General features: G+C 36.3%; 1 protein-coding gene across 2 annotated transcripts in view; it reads right to left on the bottom strand.

The window, feature by feature from the left end:
* The window catches only part of LOC131068796 (alpha,alpha-trehalose-phosphate synthase [UDP-forming] 1), a 202,900-nt gene that overhangs the window by 27,130 nt on the left and 152,550 nt on the right, over positions 1–23,220 (bottom strand). For both annotated transcript variants that reach the window (XM_058004070.2, XM_058004069.2), the window contains exons 12-15: positions 15,191–15,370; positions 14,982–15,104; positions 14,734–14,821; positions 14,474–14,604 (exon numbers count right to left, since the gene is read on the bottom strand). In XM_058004070.2, coding sequence (XP_057860053.1) covers positions 14,474–14,604; positions 14,734–14,821; positions 14,982–15,104; positions 15,191–15,370 — 522 coding nt within the window. The remainder of the gene's footprint in view (positions 1–14,473; positions 14,605–14,733; positions 14,822–14,981; positions 15,105–15,190; positions 15,371–23,220) is intronic.

The raw sequence follows: 23,220 nt of genomic DNA, 5'->3' as shown, positions 1-23,220 counted from the left end.
CTTTTAATAGAGGACATTGATAAGGAGATCAAGGAGACACAAAAAGAAATTGATGACATAGCAGATAATATAATTGGTTCATCTGGACATATATCAGTTTTTGAGCAGGAAATGGCAATTTTTGAGGAGAAATTAGAAAAACATGAGAAAGAGAAGGCAAGGATAAGGTCAAATGCCCGGGAACTTAAAGATAAAATTGGTCCTAAGTTGGACAATCTTATCACTCAGAGAATTGAAATATCTAAGGCATTAGTTCAAGGAGAACGATCATCGGAGGAACACATGCATCATCTGATGCGGAGCATCATGAAAACATCAACCAAATAACCATTATCAAATCTTCTCCATATATCATGCATTGAACTTGAATGATTTAAACGCTTCATCTATTCATTTCTTGCAAATGAAAACCAAGAATTTGTGCAAACTGTGAAATTTACTCTATTCTGGTCATGAAATTAGTCATGAACAGTCATTAATAAATCTTAAAATATAAACCACCAAGACAATCGCTCCGGTCAGATTATATAAATGGTAGTTATAAAACTTTACTCCAAATTATAGAAAGATCCAACGGTTAAATCCAAAGTTATGAGCGTTTTCTAAAACTGGTCGCAGTGAATCAGGGTTTTGGGTAGTTCCAAACGGTTTTCACCAAAACCTTCATAACTTTCTCAAATATAAACAAAAATGCCTCAAACAAAAGGGAAAAGAAAGATGATTCACATATCTTTCCAATAAGTCTATTTAGAGGTCTTAATAATATCATATGAGTTCATACTATACGCTGCAATGTGACTGTTCTCAGGAAGTATCAAATCTGCAATTAACAACTTTCACCAAAACTTCCATATCTTCTTCATTCCTAAACATAATAACTCCACACAAAAAGAAAAAGAAAGGTAATTGACATATCTAACTATAAATTATACATATACAAAGGTTTCCAGGCCATACATGGTCGTACAAGGCCTGGAACCAACACAAAAACTGGAAAGCCAACCAAAATAACAATAGTAGATAGCACCAAAATGTATTCAAAATGTTCTCCTTTCTTCTCTATTCTTCCAATAATGATTTGGTTCGACCAATACAACATATTTATAGACTCTTTGGTAGTTATAAGCCATCCAACTACCTTTATGACCCTTCATCTTCCCTTTTACAACTTTATGTGCAATTTTTGCACTTTTACATTTTTGCAAATGTTGCACTTTTGCAATTTTCTTGCAACTTTGACACTTTTTCTTAATGACTCTCCAAATTGTAAAAACCTCATAAACATGTCCAAATAATCTATTTAATACCTTTTACATACTTGATATCCTTCTCATGGCCTTTTATACAATTTTGACCATCTTGATCTATAAGGGCCTATATGGACAACTAGGACATAATCAGGACTTGCTTACATTTTTAGGCTTCCAAGTCTTACAAATCATTCCAAATGGATTCAAATACATTATAAATGACCTTCAAATATAAATTATATTTCAAATGATGAATTTGACCATATACTTTCCTTATGCCATGGGTGCTCCTGCACCATACTACCGGCCTTGAAAGATTTCCAAGTCTCTTGGAAATGAGTAACATGATGCCTCTGCTACACTCTGTTTCAATCAAGACTCCTATCAATGGAGTTTATACTGGCTACTTCCAATGGTGCATCTCTCATCTGAAGTCCACTCCTCCAAGCTGCTACAAACACCCAACAACTTCTGTCCCTCACCTGGGAGTCCTCTCTTGCCTCTCTCCCCAAGACTCTTGGCGACACACTGGACCTCCTTCTCAGGCCCTTTGGACCATCTCCTATGGCCCCCTCTGGTAGACCTTCCTGTCCACCTACTTGCAGCTGAGTGAACCTGCACCAAACCTACAACCAAGAAACTTTAATCACGAGAATCAAATAAACAATCTCATGGGCTAGGTCCTGGTGTGGATTTCCTCCTTCGGCGCTCTACCCACACACTCAAGCTCTTCTAGCTCTGATACCAATTTGATGCGGAGCATCATGAAAATCCATAAAACCTTCATTCAAGGGTAAACTTTAAACTTGAATCAAGAGACATATAAAAAGATAAATCACTCTTCTCAACTTCAAAACAATTTCAAAGGTTGTATTACATCCTTAAAACCTTTCATTCAATAATTTAGATCATAACATTCACCATAACATGAGAGAACAAATTCTTTATTGCCATGGAATACCCTAGTTTAGGGTTTCATCCCTTAACAACTGTTTTCATCAAAATAATCACAAAATATTCAATTCTTAACCAAATAAAGTAAGACCAAAAGAAATGGAAAGAAGATTCAGAGACCTTTCTAACACATATATCCTTTCTTCAATATTATCCCTCATGTGACCACACCAAATGCTACAACCGGGTTGTTACTGCCTTCACCAATCTGCTTTTCACCGTGAATTGTAACAAACAGTCATCAATAACATTTTACATATTTCTCATAAAGACAATCGCTTCGGTCAGAATTTATATCACTGAGTTAAACAAGTTCTCTAAAAATTTCAGCCAGATCCAACGGTTGAATAAAAAGATATGATCATTTTCCCAAAACTGGGTAACCCTTGGCAGGGTTTTGACAATTATTGAAAAACAAACATATCTTGCCAAATACTCCACAAAAATGCACAAGAAAGGATTCATCTGAAAGATATTTCATCAATCTATCATTAAATAACATCTAAATATAAAAATTACATCAAATGTGATCCTCCATGGATCTATGACAACCATAGATTCCTTAAAACCTCATGACAGTTTGAGGGTTTGATGGATAATCTTTTTCAAATCCCCTCCAAACTGATCTCCCTTCTTGATTTCGACCAAACATGGTTTTATAAACCATTTCCAACTCCTTTCTAACTTCTCCAACCACCTCATAACCAATGGATTTCATTTTTACACTTTTGTTGCACTTTTGGCAATATTGCAACTTTGCAATTTTTACAATTTTTGACATAAATGACTCTAACTCTTACATGGACACTTTTAAAACTTCAATATGGACCAAATATGATATCTTTGGACAAAATGGATCATTTATCCTTACATATTATGATTTAATTGACTCAAATAACCTTAATACATTATGAATGACTCAAATACAATAAATTGTTCATATTATGACTTTTGACCTCCTGCTATGCTTGTGTGCTTAGTGCCTCTGCACCATCATCTCATAGGCATGATCCAACAGACTAAGGCAACTTTGAATGATAACAAAAGGTTTATGCAGAGTCTGAATTTAATCTTGGCAGATACTTTTCAGATTGTAACCAACCAGTTACAGACTTTGAGGTGAAACTTTTGCACTCGTTTGATTATTTTTTACAACCTTTGTCATTGATGTCAAAGGGGGAGTAGTGGAGAGAAAAATACATGTACAGAGAATATCACTTGCTCAGGTGAAGCACATCTTTTTGGAATCATTTTGGACTTCAGTTCATGGAAACAGTTTTTGGATTTTTCTCATGAGTGTTGCCATCAATGCCAAAGGGGGAGATTGTTGGTATTCTACACTCTTATGAGAATAGTTGATGTTGTCATTGATGGCAACCAACTGGCAACCATTTGGCAACCAACCAACAGATATCGGCACCGGCAATAGATTTCTACATACACCGGCAGGCACTTCACTGACATCGACAACAATGCATACCGACACTCAAGCCGACATGGAATAAACTTTTGTTTATTGTATTTTAATGTAAGCCGACATGGTATATTGTAAAAGACTCATATATGTATGAGATCTTACAGGTCATTTTAAAAATAGAGAGGATCTTACAGGTCATTTTAAAAATAGAGAGGTAAGTAGATGGATGAGAGATATAAGGCAATTTTGTATAAGGTGATATAGTTAACAACGAAGGTTTTGGTTATTGTCTGAGCTTAAACCGGTATTGAACTTGGTATATGAGATGTTGTTTTGAGTAGTACATTGTATTGGATTTGTTAATCCATTTATAGTCAATGTGACTCTTTATTGACCAGTGAGCTCTAGGTTGTTGGCCTCCCTGCATGTGTAGGCCCCTCATTGTAAATAGTATTTATTCATTGGCCAGTGAGTAAATATTGTGGGTCACTGTTGATGTGTCTTTTGTACACAACCAAACACAGAATAAAATACCTAAAGGTACCTTATCCTCTCTTGAACAAAGTTTCCCGACTGCTGAAGATCTCGCCGAAGGATCAGTCGAGGCAACTCCAAGGTTCTTGTATGTAGGTTCTCTAGTCGTGGATAAGCTCTCTGGGGTATGATGTGATTTTGTTGGAATCACAAGGGGACTTACACTTGATGACTGAACGTCTGATTTGCTTTGAATGTTACTAGAACACAGGATTTCACTAGTCTAGATTTTGAAAAAAAAGAAAAATGATTAGGGCGAGGAAAGGATCTAATTCTAACACTAAGAATGTAGGAGCAATGAATAACCTTTGATGAAATTCTAACTAAGTCTTGTTTTGACATCCCAGGACCATCTCCACAAGGTTAGTGCGATCTTCGGAGGAAAAGCTTTATGATGTTCAGATCATCGCTACAGGCATGGGCACCATCAGGCTGATGCATATCAGTGAAGAAGCGACAATTGAAGTTAAGCTTAAGCTGAACGATTCCAGTTGACTACACAAGGCAAGTCTACAATCAACAAACTGCTAGTAGTATGGATATACGAATTTCACCATCAATCAAACACATTTCTTCCACTCATCTAATAACATGAAATCAAATCTGAGAAGTATAGAGACCATGCAAATTGTTGAATCGACCCATAGATTTCACCATTTCTTCAATGAAGTTTACAAGTCTTTTACAACAACATCTTGGCAACAATCTTTGCCTTCTCTTTCAATTCTACTCTAATTACTATTCTATCAACTGACTATTCACTATTAGCTAACTATTCACCTTTTAACTACTGACTAACTATTAGCCTTTACAAATGAGGAGCCAGGGCTTATATAGAGAAACCCTTTACAAATAGACGGCTCTGATTGATTTAGAATCAATGGCTAGGATTACAAGATAGAAACCCTAATTAGGGTTTGTTACAACAAACTTCCTTAGCCAATTAGAAAATTACATTCCAAGGGTGAGGACCAATAGGAAGCAGGGGTAGGTGCCTCAAAGTTTGTGTCATCACTTATGAGTCAAGTACATTGAATCTGGACATGCTGATGTGGACCTATCTGACTGGAGGAACAGTGACTGGGATGCCACCTTGTCTGGTACTTCCTTTGTGATGACTTTTGTCAATCCTCCATCATCCTTGATATACTTGATGAACGATGTACCCTTCCTTGGCTCTCTTGTGTTTGCCTATGAGATCCTCTTGAAGAGGTCTTCCTTTGACCTTGATGTTGAAATATTCTTCCTGAGATCCTCGTTCCGATCTTCCTCCAACCTGGTCTTTCTGATTTCTTTCTTATCCTGCTGCAAAACAAACAAATGAACATCAAACACATGATATATAGCTTATACAATGAACATCAAACACATGATATATAGCTTATACAATCTCTGATTTTATGTGATTTGCATGTCTGATAGGTGCAGGTTTAGGGGAGATTGTCCTTTGCTTGAGCAAATTTGCTCTTGCTATGATGAATTCAGTCCTCCCTTTATTGAATTTTGTTGTTGTTAGGATGTACTCTGCGCCTTAAAGTGACTGATCTCAATAAGACCTGAAATTTGCCTCCTCAATCACCAATCTGTCTAATGAAATCTGCTTTTGAAATTCGCCTTGATGAATTCAATTGCTCCTCAAATTCGCTCTTGTTGAATTCGGCTTGTGAAGATTGTTGACAAATCTGGACTTTGCTTCTTAACTGCTGAAGGATTTCGCTCTTTGAAGAAGAATGTTTGAAATGAATGATGAATAATTTAAGAATCAACCTTCCTTATATAAGCGCCTTTATGGGAGAATGCACTTCTTTGATGAAAGCCGACTTTGTTTGGATGAATAAATCAATTGTATTTCCCTTTAGTTGGCCGACTTCTCTTTAAAAATTCGAATTTGCTTTTACCGCCAAAGTGAGATTGGTTTATTAATGCATCAAATGTTTCTAGGTTGACTTGCACTTAGTCTTCTCTTGATCTTTTCGGTTTTTTACCATAATGCTATTGCCTTTAATAGAATTTCGCCTTGGTACCTTAGAGAGGGAAATGAGCGAGCTAGGATATAAGTCAAATTTTCATCAATATTTGATGAAGGCAAGCTTAGTTCTCACGATCTGCATGAAGTTTAGGATGCTTGAACACTTGAAACCACCATGAAGAAGACTTACAAAACACTATCATTAGCATATTACTCATCCTCAATGCATTTCGCTCCTGAGCGAACTAAGGGCTGATCTTAGTTTTCTCACTCACATACTCAATTTTCATTATCATTAGAAGGCTCATGCTGCAACAAAGACTTAAATTACCTTCAAGAAGGCTTGTCTTGATATCTTGATTAACAAAACATTCTTCTTCAAGAGATTTCGCTCCTGTACCTTTGGAAGGTACATGAGCAAATTTCTTCCTCTTGACTCAATTCACGCTTCATTCCTATCACTTTGCCTTAGACTTGATTTTTGAGATTCTCTTCTCATCGTGCTCAAGTCAATCTACTCCCAACTTTGCTTAAAACAAGATCCTCTTGGTGCTTTAGGTGAGATAGGAGGTCCTTCCAAGAGATTTTGCTCTGGACCCTTAGAGAGGGACATGAGCGAAATTCTTCTTTTGATTCAATTCCTTCACCATCCCTCAATACTTCACCTTGAACTTAGCTTTTGAATCCTTCTTCCATCATAATCAAGTCGGTTTGTTCCCTAATAAGATCCGTTCAATTGCTTGAGTGAGAAATTAGGTCCTTTCAAGGATTTCGCTCTTGTACCTTTGGAAGGGTCAGGAGCGAAATTTTGCTTCTTGGCTCAGATTCCTCATGTTTTGCCATTCAAACTTGTTTCAATTCAATTTCAAGGCATGCATACATCATTTCCTCTTCAATCACGCCATAGGAGCAAGGATTTTGGTCCAACTTAGAAGCAATGGAGGGCTCTAAGAAAAATTCGCTCCTGTACCTTTGGAAGGGTCAGGAGCGAAATTGACATTGTTCAAATTCTCCAAACTTCATCATTCAACTTGGTTTGAATTCACTTCTAAAGGCACACATAACTCAAATTTCCTTCAATCAAGCTCTGAAAGCGTGAGTTTGGATCCAAGTAAGGAGCAAGAAAGTGTTCTAAGAAAACTTGCTCCTGTACCTTTGGAAGGGTCAGGAGCGAATTTGATGCCCTAGCTCAAATTCCTCATTGTTCATGATCAATAACTCGTTCAAACAAGTCTCTGTCACTGCAATGTGAAAAATATCAAATCAACCTTTCAAAGAAGGCCTTAGCAGGGATTTCGCTTCAAATTGGGAATACTGGACAGTTTCTTCACTTGACGAAACTCATTCCATCAACTTAGATCCTAAGTCTTAGTCATCCATATCAGATTAACCTCAAGAAGACCTTTGAAATCCATTTGCTTTCCAAAGCTTCATCTAGATTTAGAAACTAAGTTCATCAAATTTTAATTCCTAAGGCAAATCGGTCATTACATCAGTCAAAACTTCATCTTTCGTTGTCAAAACCTTCTTCACTAAATCGGCCATCAGAGGTTCTTTTGTAGCAGATGATTGATCAATCAAATTCACTTGCTTGCACAATTGAATCAGGCCGGATTTTCATAAGCTTTGGTCTGATTTTAGGACTTTCTGTATTTGCATGATTAAATCTATCTGAGTGCATTCTTCATGTGGAGATGCACATATCAGATCTCTTCCCTTATATGGAGGATTCCCCATTCTTGGTTTATCATCATCCTATATTCCTCGTGCTCCATTATTTGTTTACAACCATACCTGCAAAGACACAAAACTTGAATTAATTATCATGCACATTAATCATATTTCTGAGTATGAAATAATACTTAGATCTGATTGTGGTCTAAACTCAGAGAAATTAATCCACTGGAAATTGCATTTAAAGCAAGAGTGAATGAGGCCTGATCTCTTCCTGAAGATCTGATAAATTTTCCCGTGATTAGGAACCAGCCTGCTTGAATCTCTTCTTACACAGCTTATCCCTTATAATTCACCTCATTTTTGCTTGAAAATCTTCTCTCCTTTGGAGCCAATCAGTGATTAATATCTCCCTTCAAGATGGATCTGTAGGTACAAACCTAGAAGTTTTGAATCAACTTTGAAGTGAAATGCTTTATATTTTTTATCGTTGAATCTTAGTGGAGTCCAAAACATGCCACGAATGTGAGAAGGGATGAAAGGTGTAACAACAAAGAGGATGTGGTGGCAAAGAGGATGGGGTGATGTTGTAAAGAAGTGCCACGGGGGAATAAGGTGGAAGAGTAGAGTGAGGTGGATGCTCTCCCTTTTTAAAATTTCTATTAAAAAAAAGAACTTTTCTTTCATTCCAAAAATTCTGGTGGTGGTGGGGCCCGTTTAATATGAAAGAAAAAAAAAAAAAAAAACATTTAAATTCCCCAAACCAGTGGTTGGTGGGTCCCAACAAGAGTCTTTAATAAAAAGTTAATTAAATTCTCCATTTTGAGTTTAAAGTGGGGCCCAAAAGGGTGATGAGAGGAATGTGAGGGAAGTGGTACGGGAAGCTGCTACGTGGAGAAAGAGGGGAAATGGGATGTTGGAGGAAAGGGGGACATAAGGGATGTAAATGATGGAAGTAGGAGATGCGTCGGGTCAGGAGGTATAAGAGGTAGTGGAGAAAGTTAGGGAAGGTTAGGGAGTAAAATGTAATGGGAGGTATGAGGGGGTAATAAAAGGGTAGAGGGGTGTAGGTTATAATGGGATGAGGTTTAGACTAGGGGAAGGAAGGTGGGATAGATGGGTAAGAAGGTTAGGGGTAGGGGTGGGATAGATGGGTAAGAAGGTTAGGGGTAGGGGTAGAGGTAAGCTTAGGGAAATAATGGAAGTGAGACTTATGGGATGTGGGTTAGAATAGGTGATTTTAGGGGAATAAAGGAGGAAAGGAAGTTAGTGTGGATGGTAGGCTAAAGGGAGTGTGAGATAGAAGGTATGAGAGGAAGGGAGATGTTAGGATAGAATAGGGGTAGGGGTAAGGTGGAAAGGAAGTTAGTGAAGGGAGGATGGAGGTTAAGGGGTGTAGTGGTAGGACTAAATGTAGGTGAATGGTAGTAGATGAGTATGTTAGGTGAAGGTGATAAAAGATAAAGAGAGATAGAAGGTAAGGGATATGGAAGTGTAAAGGGTAGGGTGAAATGGTGATGGTAGGAAAGGGGAAGTGGAAAGCCATCAAGATGGAGGGTTATGGAATGAAGAGAGAGATGAAACAATGAAAGGGTGGAATGGTGATGGCGAAGGCGAGGAATGAAAATGAGAGTGATCGGGCCTGGGCACCCACGAGCAATGTTGGGAGAAGTGGAAGTGATAAAATCTTGGCTGGGTAAAGGAAGTGTCGAACCTCGGTTCATCTTAAAGAGACAAACTTGATCAACTTCTGACCTCTTGACCCACTATACCTCTTCAAAGCAAAGGTTCATAGCGAAAGACTCAACACTAACCTAGAACTAAGCTAAGAGGACCAATCCTAGAAAGCAAAAAAAGTAGGGGTCCCCATTTGTAATGGTGCGATGTGTGAATACGTCACAACAGTCACAAATCCCACCGAGGTTTTTCCCACATCGGGTTTTCTCGTTAAAAATCTTGTGTTATGGTGTGTTTCTATGTTGTCTCTATTATTTCTGTTTATTGCAATAATTCTTTTTTACCGGTACACTGTTTTGGGATGCAAAGTTTTAAATAAGTATAAATATTCTGCTAACCGGTTGGACACTGATTCATCCCCCCCTCTCAGTGTCTTTGGGACTGTCATTGAATCTAACATATGAGTGCAATAGGTTGCATCCCTTTCCACTTTAATAGTTGTAGGTGTGGAATTTTCACATTGGATATATGTGATGTATGTATGAGCTAGTCACTATAGTGCCTATGCTTGTATACGAGCTAGTCACTATTATACCTGTGTTGTGTATGAGCTAGTCACTTTTGTATATGTAATGTATGTATGTGATAGTCACTACTGTACTTGTGATGTGTGTATGGATTGGTCGCCTTGTGTATAAGGGATGTATACTTGAGTCAATCACTGTGTTAACTTGGAATTATGGAATGATATGACCCCTATGTGAATTTGTGTTCACACACAAATAATTGGTAATGATTGGTATGGAACCAACCCCTGATTTGATGTGTTGTTATCATTCTAGTGTAACTAGACTAATTTAAAAGCATAAGCTTAACTGATTGTCATGATTTAAAAAGAGATCAAATATCTTATTGTAAGATCCCAAACTCTACTTCTGCCCTGAATTTTGAATTTAGGTTTGAATGATAGTCTTTGACTAGCGTATGCAAATAGGTGATTGATTTTTTTTTTGTTGTTTACCAATACAATATGGAATTTGAAAGCAAAACATAAACTAACAATGGACTGATGATAAATTGCAGAATTTTGATTTTTATTGCAGCAAACACGAAAACCAAAATTTGAACAATTTATAACATCCTGAATTGGAAGTGGCCTACCAGAAGTCTTGCACTGATCTGGGAAGGACTTATTTATTGCCCGAACCGATGAATTGAGCAATACAGGAGCTTTCAAGTGCAGACAATGGCTCCAATGCTATTTATTTTCTATAACTATAATTATCAAAAATATTTATTGCGATAACAGGTTGCCAGGCAAGGTGACCAAATTGAGCAAATTTCCTCAATGTTTTGCTGATTCCACTCATGTATGCCTTGCAGAGACTGAAGAAACCTTTATTTAATTATTTTCTGCTGCTAACAATGAGATTCGAACCATTTTCCAACCCTAAATACAGAAGATTGCTACTGCAGGTGCCACGTGGGCCTCTAGGGAGGTATGACTGGCCTGAAGGGTCTAAGAAACCCAATTCAATTGCAACAAATCTGATATGTATCTTCTGAATAAGATTTCTGCCTCCTCACTTACCAGTATGAATTATCAGAACAAATTCAACCACCAATCTGCTCAAAAGCTGATAAATCAATGTAACTTCTTCCACAGGAAGGCTGGGGTATTGTCCAACTTGAGAATTTTCGTTCTTGAAGAGAAATATTGCCGCAATCTCTGTGATCAGAACTCTGCATCAAAATTGCAATGAAGAAAAATAACCAAGAATGAATGAAAAATAACCTCCAAATGCCTTTTAAAAGACTCCAAACCCTAGGTCGTCACTTTTAGGGTTTCTAAGATTTCACTTTATTATTTTTAACAAATTACAAGTCTTCCTTTAAAAATTGACCCCTTAGGCATTATATTTTATTATTATACTATCTTCCCTTTTTTATTACAACATTTTATGCCTCAAACACCTAGGAAAAAGGAGGCCAACTTATTATAAGTTATTTTATTATAAGGTGATTATAATATCACTTATATTTCCTTATTTACTCATAAAATGCATCCCAAGTCTCAGATTTGAATTTCGTCTAAAGCATTGTGGTCATCGATGCCACCTGAGTCCTGTAGGCTAACTAGCAGCTCCTCCTAAAAAATAGGAACCTCACTCTAAACTCTAGAAACTGCTCAAAAGGCTCCTGCTCTACTTCGTGGTCCCCTGAGTGGTCATTCAGTCAACTGCCAATTCTCCCTAAAAAGTAGGAACTGTTGTGTAAACACTCAAACTAGCTCATGGAGCCTCTGCAAAGCTCTATGCCCCTCAGAATGAGTCCTCTAACCATCTCGTTGACCTACAGGAACTCAATTGATAGGTCAACCCTATGCTCATCTCCTATTGCCTAGAAAGGGGACATTACACTTATTAACAAGAAAAGAATAAACTGTCTCTGTGATTGGTGTACGAACTATGAAGCCTCTAATTCTCAAAAGGGGATATGTAGGCAGGTTCATTATGGATGACCCTCACATTGGGAGCTAACCACCTTTAACTATAAGCATCAGTGGTGGCATAGAGTTGTTGCCACTAGGGTGATTGGAGAAGTCATGAATTCAGCACGACTAAGCTAGATAGAAGATGCTTGATCAATTAAGTTGGTAATTATTTGGAATTGACTTAAAAAAAATTGGTAGTAATCGAGGAGCGGTTTTTATAGTTAGTAGGAATTATGAATTATCTTGGGTACTCTATTGCACTAATCTCCTAAAGTGATGATTCTTCAAGGCCCTAACTCACACGCAATGACATTTCTACATGATGGGTTACCTAATAAAAACATCAACTTTATTTTTATTGAATTGAATACCGATTACAAATATCTTGCTCATATGAGCATCAACATTAGACCAATATGAGCTCCATGAGAAAACACTTTAGAAATCACCTATTGAGAAATCCACTTTTATTTAGAAACCACCTCTAATGGAAAGACCAAGAGTCACAAATTAGAATTCCATTTTTAGATGTTTCTATGGGGAATTGAACTTGGGTCTCAATAATGAGAACCCAACATTTTAACGAATTAAGCTCAACCCCTTGGACACATCATGAGCTTTCAAAAGTCCTACATTACAAATTAGTTCAACTTTGAAAGGCTTGACAGCATATAAAAGGCAACATTGTTATTTGATGCATGCATCCCTAACTTGATTTAACCAATTCATTGGATATTGCATAGTGCATAAAATGAGATGTTGCAAGAATTGTCAGCTCCTTAACAACTTAACTACAAAATATAGGGTTTTACAATTGCCATGGTCCTCAACGAAATGCAACACCTTCCTCATACCCACATCTATGAGTGGAAGAGATTCTCTTCCTCCTTTGGTTCTTAGGGTTGTGCCTATATTGTGACAATAGAAGCACTAGGGATCCAACTCCATGATTTGCATACGTTCATCTAGAGTAGGGACTGGTGACAACATTCGAATTGGACCACATGCATTGCTTAACGATGCTTAGAAAAATGTTCTTCAAAGTGTTGTTCAATTTTGAGAAACTTGCACTACTTGCAAGAGTCTTGAAGCTTATCCAAAGTGATCTTCATCAAAAGAGGATTTGATGGATGATTTTTGCATCAAGAATCCTTGCCTTTTTGCTTACTATCCAACTTCATGCCATTTTTATCCTCCTTGGCTTGTGACTTGTTCTCTACAATGATTTCATTCTTGCCCTTATCTTTAAACTTCCTCTTCTAATGCCTTGACATTTTAACATGCTATTAAGTTTGGACGTATTAGCATTTTAATTGATATCATCCAGCACAAGACAAAATAGAATGGAGGTGCAATAGAATTGCTCTTTGAAATAGAAGGGCAAGCTCCTTGTAAAACAAAAACTAATCTACTATGAAGAGTATGCACTTGTTATTTACCATTTTGACAATGTTTTTCCAGAGTGATTTATGCTCATGCTAGATCAAATTAAAGTGTCCTTTTGAGTTCACTGAAGGCAAAAGACAGACATGCTCTTTAACCGAACGCAAATGATTTTGATGCATTTTTATTGAAAGTAAATCCAACATCTACATGCTTTCACTATTCAGCTAAAAATATAGACTGATTAATGCAAGTACACAAGAACTGAATTGGCTTAAATACATATAAAGACACAAATGCTTCAATAAATTAAATTAAGACATTGATAGAAAACCGCAATCTTCAACTTTAAGCAAACCAGCAAAACAAAGCTTGCAATTTGCTAAAAACAATTTAATGTTCCCCACCACACATAAAAAAATATTTCAATAGCACTTTAAAAGTAGGATAGGTGTAATAAATTCAGTGAATATGGAATTCTGAATTGACAACAATTTCAACAATAAGCAAGCATAAAATTATCATTAGGATAGCTACATGAAAATTAACACTTATTTATAATTCTTACAAACCTATTGCATGAAAATTAAGAAAAAATTGATTGCTACTTCATGTCTAGTTATTGACTTAACTGCATGTAATGCAATCATGTAATATTTATAACAAAATCATATCCATTGAAACTAAAACTGAAGTCAGAAAAGTACTTGTCAAGCTATAGATTGAATTTACTACAAACTATGACTTAATGGTCACATCTCTCGCATGACAAAATATTTATGGATAAACGATCTAAAAATAGCTAACTCCGGGCTAAAAATAGACCATAACTCCATTATAGTCAAGTAATGAGGCCATAGCTCCATTATTGTCAATTATGAAACTCTTGTGCAAATGGGAAGTGGTCAGATAAGCCAAAGCGACTTCATCTCTTCTAAAGCTAATATGGCAATACAAGGCAAAGTCTCTTCAACATAAAGACTAAAGATGAACCCAACAGTTCTATAAGCTAATTCACATGATAACGAATCAATCTCTCATGTCCTTAGAACATTATAAAAAATCCAAAATTTAAATTTAAAAAACACTTCTTTGGTGTAAAATCATTGTTTGATGCTTACCTTTGAAACACCAACTGACCGGACCTCAACTGATCTACTACCTTGGACAACATCAACTGCAGCATTTGAAATGGGACCAGTCCACAAGTGCTGTAACATATCTCGTGCCTGAACCCTTCCAAATACAACATCTGCAGCCCCAGTATCTTACATGTTTAGAACTCCGAAAAGAAAATATATTAATTTATATTTGAGTGTTTACATTACATAGAAGCCTTCTAGGGCAAAAGATTGAAGTCTTCATAAACATATAAAAATACCTGCATATTTGTAATTCCATACTAAAGATGTTTCTCGGACTTCAACATAAGAGCGAGGTGTCCTTTCTCTAAAATAGTCCAAAACAAGCTGCACAAAACAAATGGTTTCAGCGTCTTTTCCCATTCTGTCTAACTTCTACACAACACTGAAATGCAGAAATAAACCGAATAGTCAAAATGAACACCAATTCATTATTTTTCAAATAGCCTAACCTATATCGAGAATTGTATGAAAACCCAGAACACACCTGAACACTTTCAACCCAGTCCATATTGAGATGTTCTGGCATTGTTGTCATCCAGTCTCCTTTTGAAGAACGAAGAAACATGCCATTCTCTGCTGCTAACCATATATTGAAATCTTTGAAGTTCTGACATTCAGAGCATAGAAGATCAAAGATGATTATTGTTTTGAAAGTTATGTACTCCAGAACAATGAAAATGTATTTGTATATACCTCATCTAAAATACTCCTCTCACTTCCACTTAGAACAACAATGGTTGTCTTTGGGTCATTGCAGAGTTTTAACAGGGGTTCTCGCAGTTCTGAATGCAGAGAAAGTTTCATTTCTTTAATTTGGTCATTCCCTCTTCTTCCAGGTGCATCAACTTGTGCAGTCATTGTTGCATTAAATCCCTGTCAAATGCAGGCAAAATATTGTTGCTTTTATTGTCTTCATCAAGTTTATCAGATATATAGCAAAAATATAAAATTAACACAACTAGTCAATAAAAGAAGGATAAAAATAATAACAAAATTATATTCACAACTAGTCTATTGGAGGGAAACATCTGAACACGAATTCTGGTTTTACTATCGTTTACATAGGGAAAAGTGGTAAAAAACTTGAACACTAGCTTCCAGAAAATGGTTAACCACGCTAATCGATAACCTGTTTCTGATAAGATTCTGCTCCTAAGGCTATTCAATATGTATCCTCAGGCTAGTGTGTTTCCAATACAGGGAAGCTGTTTGGAAAGATTTGAGAGTATTTAAGGAAGTTATGATGATGTTTGACGTCTTTTCTATTATTAGAATAAGGGACTTTATAAGATCATCTTTAGCATAACCTTCCTGTTGCCCCACAATTTTAACAATTACAGTGCACTGAAAGCAATGGATGAAATAATGCAGAGTTCAGGTGCAACACAATTGGTTCATTGTCTATCAAAATCTGGCCATTGAAGTTATGATGAAAAATTGTGAGCTGACCAATGATGCTTGTGTGATACCATGTTTCTTCACAATGCATGTTCGATAAGACATTTGGAATTGGACTATTTCAGCAATATTCTTTTTGGATGCCAATGATTCAACAATATGAGAAAGGCTTACTAAAGATTATTAGGCATGTTTCCATTCCTGTTCTTTGGCAACATACATGTAAAACAGCCTTTTGTGTACATCTTTCATGTGTTCATCTGGGATCGATAACACTTCTAAAAGCTGAATTTGATGTTTGAATTATTCCCAGAAGGGATGTTTTCAAGTAATGATGATTCCCTAATTGCTGGTGGTTGAGATGCTATGCCATCTACCCTTTTTTATGTTAAGCAAATTGAGAAGTTGTCTTTGCAGCTCCAAGCTACTATATTTCTTCAAGTACCTTAACTGTTTCAAGATGTGGTATTGCACATATGATTAAAAGCAGAAAAACATGAGGGGGCATACTATTGCTAAATTGGAATCTAATATGAAAAGATAATAAGTTTCTTCCTTAGATTTTATGTTCTTGGCTAGGATACAATATATGCCACTCTTGTTTAGATAGACCACATTCATTTATCTGACACAGATGTGTTAATCCTATGAGGATCCGATTAATACTGAGAAGGGGGGTGAATCAATATTAATACAAATTTTACAACTTTAAAGCCAAATCAAACTTGCAACAAATCTAACTTCATTTACCACATATGCCACTTCATTAAACAGTACCGGTAATCTCTGATAAATCTCTAATAAACTGCTATAACTGGTGTATTCAAAAATAATGAATAAACTAGAGATAATCAATAACATCACATGAAAATCATTCCACACATGAACACCATATTTTTGATGTGGAAACCCAAATAGGGGAAAAAAAACGGTGGGAGTTAGTACCCACAAAGATTTGTACTCTTTTGAAGTACGCCCTGTTAGGAGCTTACAATACACCCTGTTACGAGCATACCCTATTAGGAGTCACCCAGTTAAGGGATTTGGATGTGCAGCCCAATTAGGAGCTTAATGACCTGTTAGGATCAACCTCGTGAGAGGATTTACCACTCTTTTTGAGAGCTACCCTATTAGGGGATTTACAAGATTAAGGCCTATTAGGACCTACCCGGTTAAGGGATTTAATCTGCTGTAATTGTTAGAGACCAACAGTGAAAAAGTGATCTATTACTTGCACTTCTCAGCTTGCTAAATCAGATCCAATTATGCTTTGCTATCTACAACTCTCAGGTAGATCTCACTCTTCTCTGGTACGGCTTCACACTCTTCTCTAAGATCACCGACACATCTTAGGCAGATCTTAACCAAATTATCAAAATTAACATGACAACATCTTTTATGCCACAACCGTCTTCCATTCTTGCAACCAGACAATTATTAATATTACTATTCAAATGGAATAAGTTACCTCTAGTTTGCTTCCCGATAGCAATCAGTTCACCATTAACTCCAAGAATTCTACAGACTCCACTTTTAAACTCAAGCAAATAACCTTTATCATTGAGCTGACCAACACTTAAAAGATTATGCTTTAGACCATCAACCCAAAACACATCATCAAAATTACTCTTCCCATTTAGAGAAATTGAACCTTTACCTTTCACCATGCATGGAGAGTTAATTCCAAATCTAACAACCCCATCAAATTCATCAAGGGTTATGAACTTACTTTTGTCTCCAGTCATGTGGTGTGAGCAGCCACTGTCTATAATCCATTCATCACTAGTCTCCATGTGAGATACCAGTGCCTTTTCATCTGTCAGTTCCTCCTTCACGACTACAAACACAAATTCCGCATTGTCATCTTCATCTTTAGACTCCTCATCGGTCACACCTTCATCGACTGCAACATAACATTGCTTTTTGCCCTTTCCTCTATATTTTCTAAATTTCTCTTTCTTGTCAACATTAGGACAATTAGCAGCAATATGACCAATTTTACTACAAGAGAAACACTTCAAAGGTAGCTTCCCTTTATACTTACCGGTGCCTCTTGGAAATCTCTTTGCTAACAGTGCCTCAAGTTCCATCACTTGATCTTCATTGTCTTCATTTCCCCGATAGCTTCCACAACTTGATCTGCACTCATGATTTTGACATATATCTTTTCCTTTTCTAGCAAATGAACCGATAACAAAATCTTTAAAGGCAGATTCAGTAGATTTTGTCACACTATTGTCAAAACTATTTAACTTAAAAGTTGTAAGCTTACCAATCAATGAATCAACAGTTACCGTATCCTTTGAAATAGATATAAGTTCTTGGATTGCAGATACTCTTATAGCATACTGAGGTTGAAGAGTTCTAAGCATTTTACTTACTATTGCATCATCATCCATTTTACCTCCAGCACTCTTTATGTCACCAACAACTTCTTTGACTCTCTGACCATACTGTGCAATATTTTCTCCTTCAAGCATCCTCATGTCATCGAACTTTCCTCTCAAGCTTTCCTCTTTGGCTCTTTGCACATGCTCATCTCCTCCATAGATTAAATCTAACTTTTCCCAAACCTCACCTGAAGTTTCCAGTCCTTGAACATCAATATATTCTGAATCAAATAAAGTACTAACAATAGCTTCTAAGGCTTGCATGTTATCTTGCTGCTCTTTGAGTTCATCCGGTGTCAAGGGAGTGGTAGGAGGAGCAACATATTTTGTTTCAACTTGCTTCCAACATTGTGCACCAAGACCTTTGATGTAGATTTTCATTATGTCTTTCCAGATCTTGCAGGACCCTCTTTCTTCATCATCTTGACTTCCTCAGAATCTTTCCCTCAAGCGGTTAGACTTTCTGCACACAGAGGACCAAAGCTCTGATACCAATTCTTAATCCTATGAAGATCCGATTAATGCTGAGAGGGGGGGTGAATCGATATTAATACCAATATTACAACTTTAAAGCCAAATCAAACTTGCAACAAATCTAACTTCATTTACCACATATGCCACTTCATTAAACAGTACCGGTGTATTCAGAAATAATGAATAAACTAAAGATAATCAATAACATCACATGAAAATCATTCCACACATGAACACCATATTTTTGACATGGAAACCCAAATAGGGAAAAAGCCACGGTGGGAGTTAGTACCCACAAAGATTTGTACTCTTTTGAAGTACGCCCTGTTAGGAGCTTACAATACGCCTTGTTGGGAGCAGACCCTATTAGGAGTAACTCGATTAAGGGATTTGGATGTGTAGCCCAGTTAGGAGCTTAATGACCTGTTAGGATCAACCTCGTGAGAGGATTTACCACTCTTTTTGAGAGCTACCCTGTTAGGGGATTTACAAGATTAAGGCTGTCAGGACCTACCCGATTAAGGGATTTAATCTGCTGTAATTGTTAGAGACCAACAGTGAAAAAGTGATCTATTACTTGCACTTCTCAGCTTGCTAAATCAAATCCAATTATGCTTCGCTATCTACAACTCTCAGGCAGATCTCACTCTTCTCTGATATGGCTGCACACTCTTCTCTAAGATCACCGACACAATAAACATCAACTAAGCCAACATAAATAATGCTTTCCACTAGGTCGGCCACTAAACCCTAAATTACATCATAGGTCATCACAGATCTTTACAACTCATTACAGATCATCATGTGGATCATTACAATCAATTACAAATCAATATCAGTCATTGAATGATCATAAGTTGTCACAACAAGTCGATCTGGTACAAAGTCAAACCCTTAGCTCACTTCGCTAAGCACTTTGCACATTCCCAAGAAATTCGCTCTCCAAACGTGCCAAAACGTCTTTCAAACATTTCACACAATTTGTGCCGCGTTATCATCAACACGTGAACTTGTTGTCGATCACTGCCATACCCAAAATAATTACCGGTTTGATAATTTCTTCACCGGTTCTAAAACCCTAGCAAAACTTCATCAGAAATTAGAAGCATGCCTTCCGATAGTCATCACAAGATGCAGTTCCGGTCAGATACTCATTACCATGATAAAAGCTTATATTCCAAACCGCAAATCACCAATCATCACCAATCATCCGCTTCAAGTAAAACATCTTTGCATGTACCAGTTAAAGTCCTATTTCACAGACTTCTGTCTATTGCTGGTAAACCCTGTCTCCGGTAGACTGAATCACTTAGATGACAAACCAAACATCAAGAAACATCAATCAACATTATTTAACATCAGTTGCCATGAATGACAACATAAATAACTGATCAAGTCATCTAATCACAAAATCTCAATCTCTTCATCACAAAAGTCTTCTATCCTCTACCGGTGCAATCATTAGTCTTTAACTACATCACCTCATTTGTATCAGAAAAACATGCAGGGGCATATTATTGCTAAATTGTAATCTAATATGAAAAGATAATAAGTTTCTTCCTTAGATTTTATGTTCTTGGCTAGGATACAATATATGCCACTCTTGTTTAGATACCCCACATTCATTTATTTGACACAGATGTAGGTAGTATAATCGATTGCAGAAATAAAAAATCTCAGGAATAAATCGGTAAGTCAAAAGATAAAAATAATTCAAAAAGCCAAGATTTAATTGGGAAAAAAAAAAATTGGGTTCAAATTTGGGTTAGGATTAGGGTTTTATTTTTCGAAATTTATGGCAATTCGACAAAAATAAAATAAAATTTCCTTTTATTGAATTATTTCATTTTTCTTTCATTTTCACAATGCAATATTTAAATAAATAAATACTAATTGAGTTTATTATTTTTTATGAATAAAATATCCAAAAATATTTGGTACGACACTATTCAAATTACATTTATTGAAATTTAAATAACATTAAAAAACCTACAATATGAGGCTAGCTTTGATTGGGTTCCACAACCCCCTTTTTTGTCTTATTAAGTTGTTGGACATAATTTTTTTTTTGTCAAATACCGACTAGCTATGGCTAACTTATTCCCACGATACTCTCTCCAACCCCATACATCATTCCCATGCCCCTTTCCTAGGATCTTACAGTAGTCTAGGGAGAAATAACCAAGTGTACAACATCGTGATTGGGTATGGAAGGGATCCACATCCTCTTTGACCCCACAAACAGTTGATTTTGACCCCCAACTTCCTTCTCCCTATTGACAATTATTGTTCAGTCTAAAAAATCATAAATTTATTGATTAAAACTTTGAATTTTGTACACCCATCTAATAAGATAGTGTTGATGAGTTTTTTATGACCTCAAGCAACACAGAATAAAATACTAAGTATTCTATCCTCTCTTGAACAAAGACCTCTCGAATGCTAAACTATGTGATCAAATGAGATGACTCCAAGGTTCCGATAGTCAGGTCTTGACTTTATACGTGGACAGACTCAGTGTGTTGATCAAATGAGATGACTCCAAGGTTTTGATAGTCGGGTCTTGACTTTTTACATGATCCTGGGTTGTTGAGACCCAATTTGCATCACACACAATCATTTTGAGACAAATTGTGAAAGTGCGAGAGGCATTGAGTGCCATTGTTATTAGCAACCAACAGAGTATTTGGAAGCAATCAAATTTAGAGAGGACCCAAAAGGTCAAGTCATTGATCCTAGACAACGATTGGTGGGCTTGTGTGGAATATGTCTTGAATTTCACTGAGCCTAATGATGAGGTTTGCTAACATAGATCAGCCATGTTTGGGGTAAACCTATGATGGCATTGACACCATGATAGAAAAAGTAAAGGGCATAATAGGACAAAAACAGAAAGGTCCCGAAGAAACATTTTTTTGAACTATGGAAAAAATCATTCATCATCACTAGAACAAGATGAACACACCATTGCACCTCCTTGCATATGCATTATCTCTCAAATACTATAGCTCACAAATACCTACTTTGCCAAGGAGAACTCTTCCATATAGAGATAGTGAAGTTGCTAATAGGTACAAGTGAACATTCAAAAGACTCTTCTCAATTCAAAAGTGGTGGAAAATGTTAGGAAAGAGTTTAGCTTGTTCATCATCATAGTATTTGTGCTCTTCAAGACCAATACACTATAGATGCCCATACATGGTGGTACCTCCATGGGCAAGATTATTTGTTCCTCCAACCTCTTGCAATCAAGATTTTATTACAAATATTTTTTTATTTTTTAACGTTTTGTATTGTAGACTTTAGTACTTACCATCTTTAATTTATTTTGCATTTTTTATTTTTAAGTTGTGTTGGTTTTCTCTCCAATTTTAATAGGTTGCAAGTTGTTATGCTAAATGGAATTGGAGCACATATCATTTATCCACTTAGAGAAGCATAACCAATTGGCTGCAAAAAGAGTCGAAGACTTGGTTTATGGCTGTTCCAATTTGCGTCTTCTATCATATAAGAAAGAACACTACAAGGAAGGGTCAACGAAGCATTGGGACATAGCCCCTAAGTGTACCAACTTGGATGCATATATTCAAGAGCTTGCTAGCATCACTATAGATGATGATGATGAGATACTTACACATGATGCACCTAGTGGGAGTGGCAATGCATTTACTTATGGTTCAAATGATGTTGAACTTGAACCCAACAATGATCTTGATCCAGATCCTTTTGATGATTGATGAACATTGAAGACAATTATTATTTTTTATTGTATTTATTTCAATTTTGTAATTGTAGTGATTTTCATTTAAATTGTAACCCTAGACATATATGATATATATTATATGGCATATAACATAAAATTGAAATTTTAACCTATCAATTAACATTTAATATTTATCTTTATCACTAAATTCACTACCATTTCGGCATTTGGCATTGATCAATGATGAAGTATCATACTATCAAATGTATTTAGTTTTACAATTATGGACATTAAAAAAAAAATATGTATATATATACATACACCATACCCAAGAAAAAAAAACCTGTCATATCGGCAACCCATATCTTGTACTCATACTCATTCCCATACCAAAACAGGCACCTTACAAGAAAACTTAGGTTAACAGGTACACTTGGAACAGGTTCCATATCTGTATTGTGTGCATCCTGGTACGGGAACGCTTGGGTACAACAAAATTTAAAATTTACAACAATCATCTTTTGTGGAGTATCATAGATAACTAGTATGATTGCAATTTACGTAAGAGATCAAGGGAGGTAGATACAATTATAAAATTGAAGGAGTTATCATGTTCAGAAGAAGCCTATGGATGTCTTAATAGTTTTGGTTTTGTATGTATAGGATGCTTCAACTTCCCAACTTTATTTTAATGGCTTTGGTTGTGTGTGTGTGTGTATACACACTATACCCACATCTATCTTACCCAAGGAAAAAAA

This window comes from Cryptomeria japonica, chromosome 7, assembly GCF_030272615.1.
Source record: "Cryptomeria japonica chromosome 7, Sugi_1.0, whole genome shotgun sequence".
NCBI lineage: Eukaryota > Viridiplantae > Streptophyta > Pinopsida > Cupressales > Cupressaceae > Cryptomeria > Cryptomeria japonica.
The sequence above is the reverse complement of the archived record's forward strand: the minus strand, read 5'-3'. Positions and strand labels throughout refer to the sequence as shown.